Source organism: Schistocerca cancellata, chromosome 1 (assembly GCF_023864275.1).
Source record: "Schistocerca cancellata isolate TAMUIC-IGC-003103 chromosome 1, iqSchCanc2.1, whole genome shotgun sequence".
Taxonomy (NCBI): Eukaryota; Metazoa; Arthropoda; class Insecta; order Orthoptera; family Acrididae; genus Schistocerca; species Schistocerca cancellata.
This window is the reverse complement of record NC_064626.1, coordinates 1,138,503,392-1,138,521,082: the sequence shown is the minus strand read 5'-3', so window position 1 is coordinate 1,138,521,082 and position 17,691 is coordinate 1,138,503,392. Positions and strand designations below refer to the sequence as shown.

General features: G+C 46.6%; 1 protein-coding gene across 1 annotated transcript in view; it reads right to left on the bottom strand.

Annotated features, from left to right (window-relative positions):
- Window positions 1–17,691, bottom strand: part of LOC126134931 (LIM domain-binding protein 3-like) — a 196,265-nt gene that overhangs the window by 134,346 nt on the left and 44,228 nt on the right. The window contains exons 4-5 of the mRNA XM_049915196.1: window positions 15,061–15,410; window positions 1,267–1,398 (exon numbers count right to left, since the gene is read on the bottom strand). Coding sequence (XP_049771153.1) covers window positions 1,267–1,398; window positions 15,061–15,410 — 482 coding nt within the window. The remainder of the gene's footprint in view (window positions 1–1,266; window positions 1,399–15,060; window positions 15,411–17,691) is intronic.

Genomic DNA, 17,691 nt, shown 5'->3' with positions numbered 1-17,691 from the left:
GATGATGGATATTCGGAGGTCACCTTCCACTTACATACTTTCCTCAGGTTGACATCTCGACCACCAACTGTCTTCTCTCTGAAGACTAACGCTTCTTTAGAGTATCGTATTTGATAGAAATCCTCTCTTTTCATATTATATACAAGCAATGGATTCTTCTTAGCCGACTTCTTGATGATCTCGCACCACTGACCTGGACTGTACACATCTTGTACTTGTCGGCGAACGTAATTTTTAACTGTCGCGAAATCTCTATCGGATGGCAACATTGTGTGCCCGCTCACGGGGAAGTGGTGTTCTATCATTCGAAATCTACCAGTTGAAATTAGATATTTCCAAAACAGTACCATGTTCCAGTTCTTATTTTGGCCACAGCAGCACCTTTTCCGAGACGACCTCTTTGTCTGTTCCTGAATGGTTTCTGCAGGAGCGATACACTGTTCGTTGTTTTGGGCAATATGATCTGATTCGCTATTAACCTGTATAACAACGAAAACTACTATTACCGTTACCATTATTATTATTATTACATGTAACAATATAAATGAGAAATGCGCATTCACACACCACTTAGCCAAAAAAATGCAGCCATTCTAAAATAACCTCAAAATTAACGTACTTCAGGAACATAATGGTATGTACATGCAATTACCATTATGTTCGTGAAACATACTGAAGACAGTATATTTTCAAAATAACTTACCTCTGAGACATCTGAATCGTTAGGAATGTATTCTGGATCCCTCTCGAAGATATTAGTATCATTGGAAGTATATTTCTCGTCTTCTGCCACGTTCACTGTTGCCATAATCTCGGAGATGTTTTTACTTGCCGCCAGTCTCTCTGTCACTTACCATTATGTTTCCGCAACAGACGGACAGTGGCGCTTACCATTAAGCTCGGCCCTGACATCTGTTGAGTGAATTTGGAACTACTAGTACGTTTACTGCATTGTGCATCCCACAGGTGGTGTCATTAGCCATCTACCGCAAAATACACGGCGATAGCGCTTACCATTGTGTTACCCCAAGCAGCTCAATTCTGTAATGAATAAAAACACTATACTCCAGGGGGGAGGCAAGTGCCCCCTTTTGGTGCCCTCCATCCTTCAGTCACCTACACTACTAGTTTTCAGTTTTTCATAAGAACCGTACACCAAGCACAGATGAACGGTGAACGAGTAAAAATGAACGGTTCCCAACAAAGAACGATTAGCAGTGAACTAGTTCCCAAGGATGAACGCGTCTGGCCATCTCTAGCACTCACCGGACGCTGGAGTCGTCGCACGCGTCGGAGAGAGCGCGCAGAGCCGCGTCCTGGGCAGCGGCGCTGACGGCCGGCTTGTCCATCCAGGAGAAGACCATCTGGTCCGTGTCCTCGTCGTCCAGCTCGTAGGACCTGCGCGACAACCACAACCAGTGGCCAGTCAGTCACACGGCTCTTACAAATCACCTGCTCCGCCGTCTTAATTTCCCACGATCGCTCGCGACACACATCACCAATGTTGCACCGCGGTGTATAGCAGTGATGACTATGAATAAGCAAACAACACAGATCCACTATAAAGCCATCGGCACACGGACCGTGCATCCGAACGTTGAGCGTTGAGCGTGCCAGGTTTCTGACGTCATAGCGTGGAATAGCACGCTCGGGAGTCTTTCCGAACGTGCAGAGCAATATCTGCCATGTCAGATATTCTGAGCGTGCTCCTCTCACATCCCCGCCCCCTGCCACGTCTTCACCGTTGTGTCCCCCCTACTCTCCATCTCTACACCCTACATCTCCTTTCCCAAGGTGGCTTCCATCAACTCCCCCTCTCGGATGATGCCCTCTCTCCCTCCATTTATCCTTCCTATCAACTCTGATCCTCCTTTCCTCTGTCCTTTCCCTGTGCTCCCTCTTCCTCCCCCCCTTCCATCCTGTGTTTTCTCCCCACCTACCCTCTCCCTATCTCCTTTCTCCCCCCCCCCCCACATCCTTTTAGACTCCCTTCCTCTGCCTTCCCCACTCCCAGGCACGTCTGCTCAGCACCCCCCCCCTCTTATGTATCCTCATCTTCCATTAGCTCCTTTCCCCCTCCCCCTTCACTTTTCCTCCCTTCCCCCCCCCCTTTTTCCCGTCATCTGACCAGTTTTCCCCCCACCTGCTCTCGGGTGTGGTATGTCATATTTGTGCCAATTTTTTAGTGCAGTGTTTAAGTGAGTGTTCAGTGTTGTGCGTCTTTCCACAGTGTTGCGAACAGAAATCATGCTGTCGCTGGGTGTGCTTTTTATATCTCTTGCGAACAGAAACCAGACTGTCGCCGTGTTTTTTAATTGTCTGTCTCTTATTTTTCTGCTTCCTGTGTATTTTATTAGCATCATCCACCCTGTGTTTTATGTTTTAAGCTCCAGTATTTTCTGCCATTTTACGTTTAAGTCACCGATTTTATCGCCAACTGTTATTATTTTTCTTATCTTCATCTTTTTAAAACAAATTCTGTAGGCTGAAGAGCGGTGTAATAAGCTGCTGCCAGCCCGCCCCCTTTAGGGGGAATCGAAACTCAATAAAGGAAAAAAAAAAGGTTCTGAGCGTGCGTCTGAGCGTTGACCAATGAGATGGCACAACGCCACCTACGTCACACGCACGCAGTCTCCCTTCAGTACAGAGTTGAGACGCGCCATATTGGCATTCATTTCAAGCCTATATGTACATATGCCGTCTCTGAGCACCAGCAAATTGAGAATCACTGGAAAACCCGTTGTTAGTTGTGTGATTCGTTCCAATAAAATAATCAGAAACATCATATTCGTGGCAAAAGAATTATTGTAACTTGCGTATTATGAGAGTAGGCTATTTGAAGGCAGCGACACACTGAAGGTCCACCCAAAACGCATTGTTCTTGCTGCAGCTTGTTGTAATTAAATTTCAATTAGTAACATAGTTATCTACGATTAACGGTTACAGTAAGGGGTAAGACAATATGATTAAGTAAGAGCAGCATATTGTTGGTTTAGTGTAATGAGTAGCGTCTCTGTGCACCCATTAGTTTTTGCTGAGGCAGTGGTTTGGGTCGTAACACTTCCAAATTTTTTTCCCTAACATTCGCGTTTTTATTAGGTTCTGATACTTTATTATTAGTTTACTATAAGTATGTGCTATAATATTTGATGTTATGTAAATATAAGTTCACATTTTTTTGAGGGGTGAATTTCTTCGATTGGCTTAATCTACAGGACAGCTTGCGCTACTTGTATAAAGATATTTTGCTCCTTTTTCTTTTACGCTTTGTAATTCACATGTTGCAAAGATTCTGCTACTGGGTAGGAACAGTGATCAAGTGAGACTGACCTTGGGGTTTTACTAAAATGTGGGAATGATGAAATAATATTTATCTTATGTGTGGAAGTGTTCCAAATTTGTACCGCACTGTGATGTTTAAAGCTTTCCCGGCGTACTGATTGTTCCATAAAAACACGGGAGAACTGCCGGATATCAGTAACTTCCTGCCACGATATTTCGGCGCAGAGTCTTCTGGCCATCTTCAGGTGAATGCCACTGTAGTAGAACTGGCGAGTACGCGCTGGGCTCCGCCTGCGTAAACCAGGTGTTTACAAAATTCCGTGTGAATGCGGCAAATCATATATAGGGCAAACAACACGAACTGTGCAGGAACGCATTGTGGAACACCAGCGGCATACTCGCCTTCTCCAACCCACCAAGTCCGCAATCGCCGAACATTGTATTTCCACAGACCATTCCATGAATTACAACGACACAAAAATTTTGGCCCATACATCAAACTTTTGGAGCTCGATTATCAATGAATCTGTGGAAATAAGATTGTCTGACAACGAGACTCTCATCAATCGAGATAGCGGTTATCAGCTGAACTCTGCTTGGAATCATGTTATAGAGAAACTTCGTAGTCGACGTAGTTATCTGCATAAAGATGGAAATCGACCTGACACCGATACGCCAGGCTTTCGCAGTGGAGGGCGCGAGGCGCAGCGCACGGAGCCGTTATGAACGCGCGCGCTGAGCAGCGCATGCGCAATGTCACCTCAGAAGGCTTTAAATAGCGGAGCCCAGCGCGTACTCGCCAGTACTACTACAGTGGCATTCACCTGAAGATGGCCAGAAGACTCTGCGCCGAAATATCGTGGCAGGAAGTTACTGATATCCGGCAGTTCTCCCGTATTGTACCGCACTGTTTGTAATGGAACTTTTATAAGCCTGTGTCCTTATTGATTGGACATGGTACTTTCCTTTTCGTGGACGATGGAGGAAATGTGTTTTAATAGAGCTAACGTGGTAATTTTACGCTCGCCCGTTGAGTAAATAGTGTGATTTACGAACTAGAAACATCCCTCAACTGCCGCTGGAGTGAAGTCGTATGGCAGGCTAACAGTCAGAGAGCTTCGTGCGATATCCCTGTCAGTTGTCAGCTATGATGTTTGATGACGCAGTTTCTCACAGAGCTTCCCCCCCCCCTCTCCCACAATAGTGAACAGCACCGTGAGGGACGCTGCGTGACGTGTGGGCACAGCGAGATTTCGCGGAGATGGAGTGGTCCAACGGGCGCGTCGCCTGTAGCAGAGTATTCGTTGAGAGGCGACGTATGCTCGACAGCATACAGGTCGTAGTTGTGGAGCCAGCCCAGCATGCGGTGGGGGTGGGTGGTGCGAGGGGGGGGGGGCGACCGTATGCCATAGCCTGAGTGTGTGGTGGCGTCCGAAGTTGCAGGAGTGGTGCGTGCGTTGTCAGGCACAGACGGTGCCAGTGATGGTATGAGAGCGTTCAGAGGCCGTGTGGGGCTGTGGTTGTGCGGACACGAATGGCGGAAAAAGAGGGGGTGAGAGCAGCAGTATCAACGTCGCGTCGTAATTTGACGGTCTCGTGGAAGTGACACGTGGCAGAGCCGTCTGCAATGGTCTGTGTGCTCACCTTGACGGGGAGGTTACTGTGTGTCTGCTCGGTGTCTAGTCGGAATTCGAAGGCTGACGGTAAGGCGCTGGCTGTGGGAGGAGCAACATGTTTAGCAGAGGGGAGAGCTTGGCAAGTGTCGTCATCCGGCGAGTTATCTTATAGTGTCCACACTGTTGTAGGTTTGCAGTTTAATAATATGTGGAAGATACACTTGTTTCTTCGAAGCCCCTTGTCGGCGCCTAACTACAGGGAGCGTAGGGCAGGCGGTACTCTGTCATCTCGCAACATTATGAAGTCAGTCTTCAAAATGGTTCAAATGCCTCTGAGCACTATGGGACTCAACTTCTGAGGTCATCAGTCCCCTAGAAGTTAGAACTACTTAAATCTAACTAACCTAAGGATATCACACACATCCATGCCCGAGGCAGGATTCGAACCTGCGACCGTTGCGGTCGCGCGGTTCCAGACTGTAGCGCCTAGAACCGCACGGCCACTCCGGCCAGCAAGTCAGTCTTCAACTGCTTTAAGGAGAAAGACTTTAGGCACTGAGTGAAGAAGGGGCGGAGGTGAGCAGTGTGTCGCTTGATGTGGTAGACCAGGTGGGTAGGTGTGGGGGCGTAATTGATGGTTCTTGGAGCACAAAGTCTGCCACCAGAAATAGCGTTGCAGCATACACGTTTTCAGTATTTTGAGGTTTAGAAGCATCATAGGGGCAGTTCCAAATGACTTGAATCTTTGCTTTTTTGACATGAGACACACGCAAAGCCCAAAGTTTACAGTCTTTCTTCGTGTTAGCCCATACGAACTGGTTCAGCACCAGCCAAGTGGTTGGGCGACTGCCAGGGTGTGCCAAATCGTGGACCTGCTCGAAGACCACTCGACAGCATTACACAGGTACGGGTGGACTTGTCCGATTTTGTGAAACATCAGAGTGCCCGGCGGTCGCGGTCAGGATGGGTTGAAGTTCCGACTGTAGAGTTGTGAACGGGCCACACATGAGGGCTTGCGGCTGCTGATCTTGCTGTTGTGCCTCAGAAAACTGTTTGTAATCCAGGTGAGATGACAAGGCGCTGATGACGGAGAAACAGCCTGCCATCACGTTCTCCACGCTCCCGGTGGAGGACACCCACAGTGAACTGAGCGGTGTAGTCTAAGTGCCGAAACTGTCAGGGGTAAGAGTCCTTGGCTGGGTTCCGAATAGAGTAGGAGAGTGGATCACGACCAGTCCAAATAATCAGGGAGTGGCCTTGAACGCCTTGATGAAGTAATTCACTACTTCTTAGAGTACTTATACACTACTGGCCATTAAAATTGCTACACCACCAAGATGACTTGCTACAGACGAGAAATTTAATTGACACGAAGAAGATGCTGTGATATGCAAATGATTAGCTTTTCAGAGCATTCACACAAGGTTGGCGCCGGTGGCGACACCTACAACGTGCTGACATGAGGTAAGTTTCTAACCGATTTTTCATACACAAGCAGCAGTTGACCGGCGTTGCCTGGTGAAACGTTGTTGTGATGCCTCGTGTAATGAGGAGAAATGCGTACCATCACGTTTCCGCCTTTGATAAAGGTCGGATTGTGGACTATCGCGATTGCGGTTTATCGTTTCGCAATATTGCTGTTCGCGTTGGTCGAAATCCAATGACTGTTAGCAGAATATGGAATCAGTGGGTTCAGGAGGGTTATACGGAACGCCGTGCTGGATCCCAACGGCCTCGTATCACTAGCAGTCGAGATGACAGACACCTTATCCGCACGGCTGTAACGGATCGTGCAGCCACGTCTCGATCCCTGAGTCAACAGATAGGGACGTTCGCAATACAACAAACATCTGCACGAACAGTTCGACGACGTTTGCAGCAGCATGCACTATCATCTCGGAGACCATGGCTGCGGTTACCCTTGACGCTGCATCACAGACAGGAGCGCCTGCAATGGTGTACTCAACGACGAACCTGGGTGCACGAATGGCAAAACGTCATTGTTTCGGATGAATCCAGGTTCTGTTTACAGCATCATGATGGTCGCATCCGTGTTTGGCGACATTGCGGTGAACGCGCATTGGCAGCGTGTATTCGTCCTCGCATACTGGCGTATCACCCGACGTGATGGTGTGGGGTGCCATTGGTTACACGTCCTGGTCACCTCGTGTTCGCATTGACGGCTCTTTGAATAGTGGACGTTACATTTCGGATGTGTTACGACCCGTGGCTCTACCCTTCATGCGATCCCTGCGAAATCCTACATTTTAGTAGGATAATGCACGACCGTATGTTGCAGGTCCTGTACGGGCCTTTCTGGATACAGGAAATGTTCGACTGTTGCCCTGGCTAGCACATTCTCCAGATCTCTCACCAATTGAAAACGTCTGGTCAATGGTGGCCGAGCAACTGGCTTGTCACAATACGCCAGTCACTACTCTTGATGAACTGTGGTATTGTGTTCAAGCTGCATGGGCAGCTGTACCTGTACACGCCATCAAAGCTCTGTCTGACTCAATGCCCAGGCGTATCAAGGCCGTTATTATGGCCAGAGGTGGTTGTTCTGGGTACTGATTTCTCAGAATCTATGAACCCAAATTGCGAGAAAATGTAATCACACGTCAGTTCTAGTATAATATGTTTGTCCAATGAATACCCACTTATCATCTGCATTTCTTCTTGGTGTAGCAATTTTAATGGCCAGTAGTGTAGTTCCCTGTCGTATGCAGACCACTCGTATTGTGGTAGTGTGAACTTGCACGAGAAAAAATGAAATGACTGCTGCACGCCCTCCAACTATTGTTGCAGTAAAGTACCAGCGGCTGAGTCAGTCACATCTTCTGTTATGATGCGTCAGGGTGGGGGTGCGCCAAGGTAATGCCGTGTGTAAGAATTTAACGCGTTTAAAAGTGGACCGCATTTTGATCGTCCGTGTGAGTTCCTGTTTACCGATGAGGGACTTGCGTTAGTGGTGATTGCAGGGAGTCTACCGGTGGAAGGTGTCTTCTGTAGAAATTTGTTACGCCTAAGAACTGGCGCAGTTCATGTAGTCTCGTGGTGGTGGTGGTGGTGGTGGTGGTAGTTTTTGAATAGCCTTTTATGTTGCAGTGAGGGACTGATAACCCGCAGTATTTACAGCATGTCCAAGGAAGATGATTTCTTTGAGTCCAGGTTGGTATTTTTCCTTCGGCGATCATGAGTCCATTGCGAGAGAGGGTATCGAGAACTTGAGGTGTATGTTGTGGGAGGCATCGTCCACTGAGAAAATTACGATATTATCAAGATAAGCATAACATAATGGGAACTTGAATAGTAAGCCATCAATAAGCGTTGCCATGTTTCTGCTGCGTTCTCAAGTCTGTACAGCATAAACATAAACTCGAAAATGCGAAAAGTGTGACAATGGCCGTTTGTGAACGTCTTCTGGACAGATAACGAGTAGATATTTGTAGGTGTGCAATGTCACAATTAATGACAGGAAAAACGGAGGCGTTCGCTAAATAATGAGTGAAGTCCTGGAAGTGTGGTACTGGGTAGTTGTCCATAATGATACAGACATTACGGATTCTGTAATCAGGCACTACCTGTGAGATCCGTTTGTTGTTTTTTTTGGGGGGACGGGGGATCACAGGGGCAAACTATCAGAAGGGTGCGCGATCCATCCCAGCTTGTAAGAGCTCTACATTTACATCTACATGGTTACTCTGCAATTCACACTTAAGTGCCTGGCAGAGGGTTCGTGGAACCATTTTCATACTACTTCTCTACCATTCCACTTTCGAATGGCGCGTGGGAAAAAGGAAGACCTAAATCTTTCCGTTCGAGCGCTGATTTATCTTAATTTATTACGATGAACATTTCTCCCTAAGTAGGTGGGTGTCAACAAAATATTTTCTCATTCGGAAGAGAAATTTGGTGATTGAAATTTCGTAAATAGATCTCGCCGCAAAGAAAACCGCCTCTGTTTCAGTGACTGCCCCCCCCCCCCCCCCAACTCACATGAGTGACACTCTCACCGCTATTGCACGATAACACGGAACGAGCTGCCCTTCTTTGCACTTTTTCGATGTCCTCCGTCAATCCTACCTGGCAACGATCTCACACCGCGCAGCAATATTCCATCACAGGACGAACACGTGTAATACAGGCTGTCTCTTTAGTGGGTTTGTCACATCTTCTAAGTGTTCTGCCAACAAAGCGCAGTCTTTGTTTCGCCTTCCCCACAATATTATATGTGTGGTCTTTCCAATTTAAATTGCTCGTAATTGTAACTCCTAGGTATTTAGTCAAATTGACAGCCCTTAGATTTGTGTGATTTATCGTACGCCCAAAATTTATCGGATTTCTTTTAGAACCCATGTGGATGACCTCGCACTTTTCTCTGTTTAGTGCCAATTGCCACTTTTCGCATCATACAGAAATTCTCTCTAGATCATTTTGTAATTGGAATTAATCATCTGATGATTTTACTAGACGGTAAATTACAGCGTCGTCTGCAAACAACGTAAGGGGGCTGCTCAGATTATCACCTACATCATTTATGTAAGCCAGAAACAGCAGAGAGCCTATGACACTACCTTGCGGAACGCCAGATATCACTTCTGATCTACTCGATGATTTACCGCCTATCACTACGAACTGTGACCTCTCTGAGAGGAAATCACAAATCCTGTCACACAACTGAGATGATACTCCATATGCATGCAATCTGATTAATAATTGCTTGTGAGGAACGGTATCAAAAGCCTTCTGGAAATCTAGGAATATGGAATTGATCTGAGATCCCTTGCCGACAGCACTCATTACTTCGTCCACTGCTTCTTTGGTGGACCTAAATACATCCGGCAGTAATCAACGCGGCCTGTGATGCACCGCTCCGGTCGCAGGTTCGAATCCTGCTTCGGGCATGGGTGTGTGTGTGTGTGTGATGTACTTAGATTAGTTAGGTTAAAGTAGTTCTAAGTTCTAGGGGACTAATGACCTCAGATGTTAAGTCCCTTAGTGCTCAGAGCCATTCGAACCATTTGATTTGCTATCCTGCTGCTGACATGTCAGCTACTCTCCTGAAAGATAACAATCTTTGCAGAAACTTCGATGAGTAACGGAGCTAAAACGTGGGTTTGGAAAATTAAAACTTTTTTTTAAAAAAAGCACTCCGTCTTCAGGCCATAAGTTGGCCCATCGGGTCCATACGACCGCCGTGTCATCCTCAGTTGAGGATGCGGATAGGAGGGGCGTGTGGTCAGGACACCGCTCTCCCGGTCGTTATGATGGTTTTCTTTGACCGGAGCCGCTACTATTCCGTCGAGAAGCTCCTCAATTGGCATCACGAGGCTGAGTGCACCGAAAAAACTGGCAACAGCGCTTGGCGGCTGAATGGTCACCCATTCAAGTGCCGCCCACGCCCGACAGTGCTTAAATTCGGTGATCTCACTGGAACCGGTGTATCCACAGCGGCAAGGCCGTTGCTTAAATTAAAACTTTCCTATTCAATAAACAAGAACTCCCTCAAGATTAATAAATGACAATAAATAAAGCATTGATCTGATGTAGTAGCAAATTTGATGCACTTTTTTCAGGCTGCGAAAAGGACAGAGTCTTCCACTGCGAAAACTGCTGATTCGTTTGCGAGCGAATATCGTACATGCATTCGTAGACAGTTACGACCCAGGACGGGTAAATTGGAATATTTCCAACTCTTATTTTCAGTTCAGCGCACACCTGAAACTGCCGGATTCGTCAGTCGGGATTCAGAATACGAGGAACGAACTTTCGCTACAATTGGTGACGAGTTCAGTTCATCAGTTGTAATGTGTTGATACTTCCCACATGAAATTGCAGTGACTTCACAAAGATGACAGATCGACTGCTGTACTTGTGGATCACTTCAAGCACTTTCTGGATCATCCTCCACAGGCTCACGGCCACCTTGTATGGCTCAGACCGCCCGAATGTTCTCGCCCAGCTCCACCCTTGCTCACCGAAAGCTTCCCTTAGCATGCAGTAGATTTCAGCCACCGGTTTGCGGTGTTCAAAACAAAACTTAAAATCAGCCATTTTCACACAGTAGAACATGGTGTAAAGAACTTGGCAAAAATGTTCATACGGCTGCAATGACAGTGACGCCACGTGGCAGACTGAAGGTTGAAATACGGAATTAGCAGCGCCTGGTAGCGGAATTCTGCACTACTGATCGTTAAGGCGTCCTCACACGCGATGAGACTGCAGACGTAGCTGATGCTAAAGCCAACCACACGTGACGCAGCACCCGTGTTATATGAGGCGTGCTAGAAATGGACCGGCGCAAAATTCCCACGTTACCTCTATTAAATCTCATATTTGTTCCCTCATCCATATACTGGCTACGTTGATCTGCCTGCAGCATACCCAAATAAAATCTTCGATAGCCACGAACATCTTGTAAGGCAAAAAGGAAACTTCCTTGTACAGTGGCATTAATGTGACCACCTGTCAAAAGCCCGAGCGGCCACCTTTTGCAGCATCGACCGCTGCGAGACATGCACGAAGAGAGACAGTAATGTTATGGGATGTACCGACAGGGATGTGGAGGCACGCCGACTTCAATGCCGTGGCCAGCTGTGTTAGGTTTCTCGGTTGAGGATCCGTGTCGCGAACAGCCCAATCAAGGTGGTCCCACAGATTTTTCATTCGATTTAAACCTGTGGAGCTTGGTGGCCAGGAGAGTACATTAGACTCATCTTGTTGCTCTTCGAACCACACATGTACACTGCGTGCTGTGTGATATGTTGCATTGCCTTGCTGGTAGATGTCACTGTGATGAGGAAACACGAACTGCGAGTACGGGTGTTGCACCACAGTTCCGGGAGTGTCATTGTTTGATTTTGGCTTAATACAGGGTGTTACAAAAAGGTGCGGCCAAACTTTCAGGAAACATTCCTCACACACAAATAAAGAAAAGATGTTATGTGGACATGTGTCCGGAAACGCTTAGTTTCCATGTTAGAGCTCATTTTAGTTTCGTCAGTATGTACTGTACTTCCTCGATTCACCGCCAGTTGGCCCAATTGAAGGAAGGTAATGTTGACTTCGGTGCTTGTGTTGACATGCGACTCATTGCTCTACAGTACTAGCATCAAGCATATCAGTACGTAGCATCAACAGGTTAGTGTTCATCACGAACGTGGTTTTGCAGTCAGTGCAATGTTTACAAATGCGGAGTTGGCAGAGCCCATTTGATGTATGGATTAGCACGGGGCAATAGCCGTGGCGCGGTACGTTTGTATCGAGACAGATTTCTAGAACGAAGGTGTCCCGACAGGAAGACGTTCGAAGCAATTGATCGGCGTCTTAGGGAGCACGGAACATTCCAGCCTATGACTCGCGACTGGGGAAGACCTAGAACGACGAGGGCGCCTGCAATGGACGAGGCAATTCTTCGTGCAGTTGACGATAACCCTAATGTCAGCTTCAGAGGAGTTGCTGCTGTACAAGGTAACGTTGCCCACGTCACTGTATGGAGAGTGCTACGGGAGAACCAGTTGTTTCCGTACCATGTACAGCGTGTGCAGCCACTATCAGCAGCTGGCTCTGAGCACTATGGGACTTAACATCTATGGTCATCAGTCCCCTAGAACTTAGAACTAATTAAACCTAACTAACCTAAGGACGTCACACACATCCATGCCCCAGGCAGGATTCGAACCTGCGACCGTAGCATATCAGCAGCTGATTGGCCTCCACGTGTACACTTCTGCGAATGGTTCATCCAACAATGTGTTAATCCTCATTTCAGTGCAAATGTTCTCTTTACTGATGAGGCTTCATTCCAACGTGATCAAATTGTAAATTTGCACACTCAACATGTGTGGGCTGACGATAATGCGCACGCAATTGTGCAATCACGTCATCAACACAGATTTTCTGTGAACGTTTGGGCAGGCATTTTTGGTGATGTCTTGATTGGGCCCCATGTTCTTCCACCTACGCTCAATGGTGCACGTTATCATGATTTCATACGGGATACTCTACCGGTGCTGCTAGAACATTTGCCTTTACAAGTACGGCACAACAGGTGGTTCATGCACGATGGAGCTCCTGCACATTTCAGTCGAAGTGTTCGTACGTTTCTCAACAACAGATTCGATGACCGATGGATTGATACAGGCGGACGAATTCCATGGCCTCCACGCTCTCCTGACCTCAACCCTCTTGACTTTCATTTATGGGGGCATTTGAAGGCTCTCGTCTACGCAACACCGGTACCAAATCTAGGGACTCTTCGTGCTCGTATTGCGGACGGCTGTGGTACAGTACGCCATTCTCCAGGGCTGCATCAGCGCATCAGGGATTCCATGCGACGGAGGGTGGATGCATGTATCCTCGCTAACGGAGGAAATTTTGAACATTTCCTGTAACAAAGTGTTTGGCCGGCCGGAGTGGCCGAGCGGTTAAAGGCGCTACAGTCTGGAACCGCACGACCGCTACGGTCGCAGGTTCGAATCCTGCCTCGGGCATGAATGTGTGTGATGTCCTTAGGTTAGTTAGGTTTAAGTAGTTCTAAGTTCTAGGGGACTTATGACCACAGCAGTTGAGTCCCATAGTGCTCAGAGCCATTTGACCCATTAACAAAGTGTTTGAAGTCACGGTGGTACGTTCTGTTGCTGTGTTTCCATTCCATGATTAATATTATTTGAAGAGAAGTAATAAAATGAGCTCTAACATGGAAAGTAAGTGTTTCCGGACACATGTACACGTAACATATTTTCTTTCTTTGTGTGTGAGGAATGTTTCCTGAAAGTTTGGCCGTACCTTTTTGTAACACCCTGTATATTCACAGGACATGGGTTTCAGCTGACAACGACGAAATGTAAAATGGCGTCTCACTAGTTCTGCTGGTGACATAGAAAGCGTTCATGCTTCTTATCGGTTCTACTTTAGGTGACACACTGCCGAAAGATCGCAGAACTTACTTCGTGTGCCACGCGCGGCAAGGCGTCCTCGATGTGGGATAACAGTAGTGACGTCACAGAAGTGGTACAGCTCGACATTCGCACGGGCTTTTAGGTGTTTTTTTATTTATTTATTGCCAAATTATAGACCTGTTACCTGATGTCTAAAACAGGTCGTACATCTTACAATTTTCGTTTTTCATCTTTTTACAGTTTTCTTTCCTTTTGTTTTATCTACAGCATTTACAAAGAATGATACTTTTCAAAATGACAATAGTTTAAGGTTGAAATATAAATAAAATTTTGTTGTTTTTTAAGAAGAACATAAAAAGAAGATAGGATAGATGAGAGATTTGTTAGTACCATCACGAATGTGAATGACGGTGAATACCTCGGAATCGTTTCTTCGAGCCGTTGACCGCCAGTCACAGACACACACACACACACACACACACACACACACACACACACAAATGGTTATTAGCAGAGAAATAACGTTGCTTATACTATTTATTACTAATCCTATGTATTAACTACTTTAGGTGCCCATCTATGTACAGCATTTGGTGTTTTCCTGGCTAGATTGCCAGCACTTTTGCTTATTTACTATCACATCTCAGCTTCCTCCTCCTGTTCCTCCTCATTGTCACTATTTTAGTTGTCACTGTGGGTATCGCTGTCCATCCTCTCGAGATTACTGTTACGCTGCACATAGGCATGTTTGTAATGTCGTGTCCGCCTGTACTCTTCATGTGTTGTTTTTGAAATACTGCTTGTCAGTGCGTTTAATTGTGCCCATTGTTGTTCGTCTCTTATTGCTGTGTATATATCTATGTCTGTATCTGTGTAATCTAAGTTTAGTGTATGTCTATTGTTCGCGTATTGCCCGCGGAAAAAGACAATGTGTTCTGAGGAACCTTCTTCCCCGCATGTGCATGTAGGTGTCTGTCTCAGACTCACGCGGTTTAAGTGCGTGGGATTAGGTCCGTGTCCGGTTAAGAAATGTACCATACCGCGGCTGGGATCGGTGTGTCTCATTCGCAATCGCTCCCTCATGTCAGGGAGGAAGTCGTGCAGTCTACGTCCCTTATCACTTACATCCCACTCACCTTGCCATGTATCCAAACGCCAACTTTTTAGGTGTGGATCGTTTTAGGGCGCAACATTCAAACTGTCTGGTAGCGCCCCACACTGAAAGTTGAGGGAGAGAGGCGGAGCGGCCGGGTACTCACGAGGACTCGTAGGCGCCCGGGCAGGGCGTGATGATGGGCGGCGAGCAGCGGCACGGCTGCGCCGGCGACGGCGCGCACTCGCACGGGTTCGCCGCGGGGGCGGAGACGGAGGCGGCCGGGCACACGACGCGCACCGGCGGCGGCGCCGGGGGGCGGCAGTCGCAGGGCGTGGAGCTGGCCAGCGGCGGGCGCGGGGCCGGCGAGTCGGGCGAGCAGGGGCACGGCTGCAGCTGGCCGGGGGCCGAGCGCCGCCGGCTGCGCTCCTTGGGGGCCGGCTGCGAACGAAGGCCGGGGCGGGGGCGGGTCAGGCGGCAAAGTCTGCACGTGGCGGCAGCTGCCAGTAACCTCCTCTAACACCAGCACACTACCAATATTTTATAGAATCCAACTCCTATGTATGAAACAGCTTGAAACATGTTATCTATCTATACCTACAACCCAGTAGCTGCCATCACCCTTCGCTGACCACAGGTATCCTTAAGGCTTTAGTGCGTAGGGCGCACTGTATATCTCATAATTTGCAAGAAGAGCTCATATACCCCAAGAGCATTTTTAAAGCGAATAGATTTTCTCCTCAAAAAATTCGTAGAGCATTCAATGTAAAACCTGTAGGTATGTGATGGGGAAGAAGACGCCACGACTAATAACGAGATATAATTTTTTTCCTTTCTTTTACTAACTTGTACTTCACAGATATACTTCTAATTATGTAGAATATTTTTCGTTTGGTTATATAGTGTAGAACATGAAGTGTGTGTGACTATGTTTTCTTTGCTGTTTTCTATACGACTTGCTTATGTAAGTTTTAATCTGCCAGGAAGTTTCATATCAGTGCACACTCCGCTGTAGAATGAAAATTTCATTCTAGAAACATCCCCCAGGCTGTGGCTAAGCCATGTCTCCGCAATATCCTTTCTTTCAGGAGTGCTAGTTCTGCAAGGTTCGCAGGAGAGTTTCTGTAAAGTTTGGAAGGTAGGAGACGAGGTACTGGCAGAAGTACAGCTGTGAGGAGGGGGCGTGAGTCGTGCTTGGGTAGCTCAGTTGGTAGAGCACTTGCCCGCGAAAGGCAAAGGTCCCGAGTTCGAGTCTCAGTCCGGCACACAGTTTTGATCTGCCAGGAAGTTTCATATCACCGCACACTCCGCTGCAGAATGAAATCTCATTCTGGATCGCTCCATCTGTCAAACGGTAACAACTTTTTCAGCAGTGAGTGTCGCGACTGTTATGTTAGACTGTGGTATTGTCGTTGGTTTAGGATAGAACTGCGTTACGTAAACTGTGCATTTAATGTTGCTCAATTTCTTTACTATGATATATGACATATGCTAAAACCTAATCGCCAATGTGGAAACTGTGAACTGTGTTGCTATGTGACCGTTTTCGCGGGAACAGTGTTATTGTGACCACGAATATTAACATTAGATGGACTGTCTAACTTCGCAATTGGCAAATTATAGCAAATGGAATGTTAATTTATACACGATGTATGAACTGTGCTAAACTAACGTGTGTGAAAGTTGCAGTTAACTAATACGACCTTCGAGTGGTGCATAAATAGTTACTTTGTTCCATAAAAATGGTTCAAATGGCTCTGAGCACTATGGGACTTAATATCTATGGTCATCAGTCCCCTAGAACTTAGAACTACTTAAACGTAACTAACCTAAGGACATCACACAACACCCATTCATCACGAGGCAGACAAAATCCCTGACCCCGCCGGGAATCGAACCCGAGAACCCGGGCGCGGGAAGCGAGAACGCTACCGCACGACCACGAGCTGCGGACACCTTGTTCCAGCCTACGAAAAATGGATGCTACGCAACTTATTACTACTGCCAGCCGAAACAGGATATACTAATACCAAGGTCATGACTGGATGAACTTACAGGATTCATATTAGCAACTTCAAACTGCTTCTACCGCTCTCGCCACATCACACAGACCCAGGACAGATAAGACTGAAACCATTCCTCTCTTCAAGAAATTCACAATTGTAAACAATTTAATTTCTTATTGCTTTGTAATAGACTATTTCTTAATGTTTCTCTCCGTAAATAAAAGTAGTATATTGTAAAGACTTTTCACCTTGAGTCATCGTTGACCCCACCATTACCAATAGTTATTGCCATCATTTATTTGCTTTTGCTTTTCAGTGTATTTGTACTAGTCGTTGCATGTGTAGTATGTGTCTTTTGGAAGGGTGTGCTTCGATGTGTATATACAGTAGTTTAGACAGGAGAATTTATGTGTTGTACTGTGAAATGTGGCCAGACATCTAAGTTGAGGCATCCACCTTTCAAATTATTTACATTGACCAATTACAAAGAAGTAGCTTATTCGCCATTGGTTCCAGTTGTCGTATTAGAGGGAACTATGAATCCAACAGCTATCAAAGTACGTGATCTTTTTTTACATGCCACTTAATGTCATATTTCCATTCATTCATGTTAGATGCAAGTTTCTTGAGTTTAACTATTACTGGTAGACAAATTACAGTATACTGTGTCCTTATTCATCAAATTAACTTCAGAGTGGTTTACTGTTTTCACTATCAAAGGACTTTATTACCGGAATTTTAACAGGATTGGGAAAATTCTCAATAGAGGTTTGCTTTTGAAGATTCTGGAA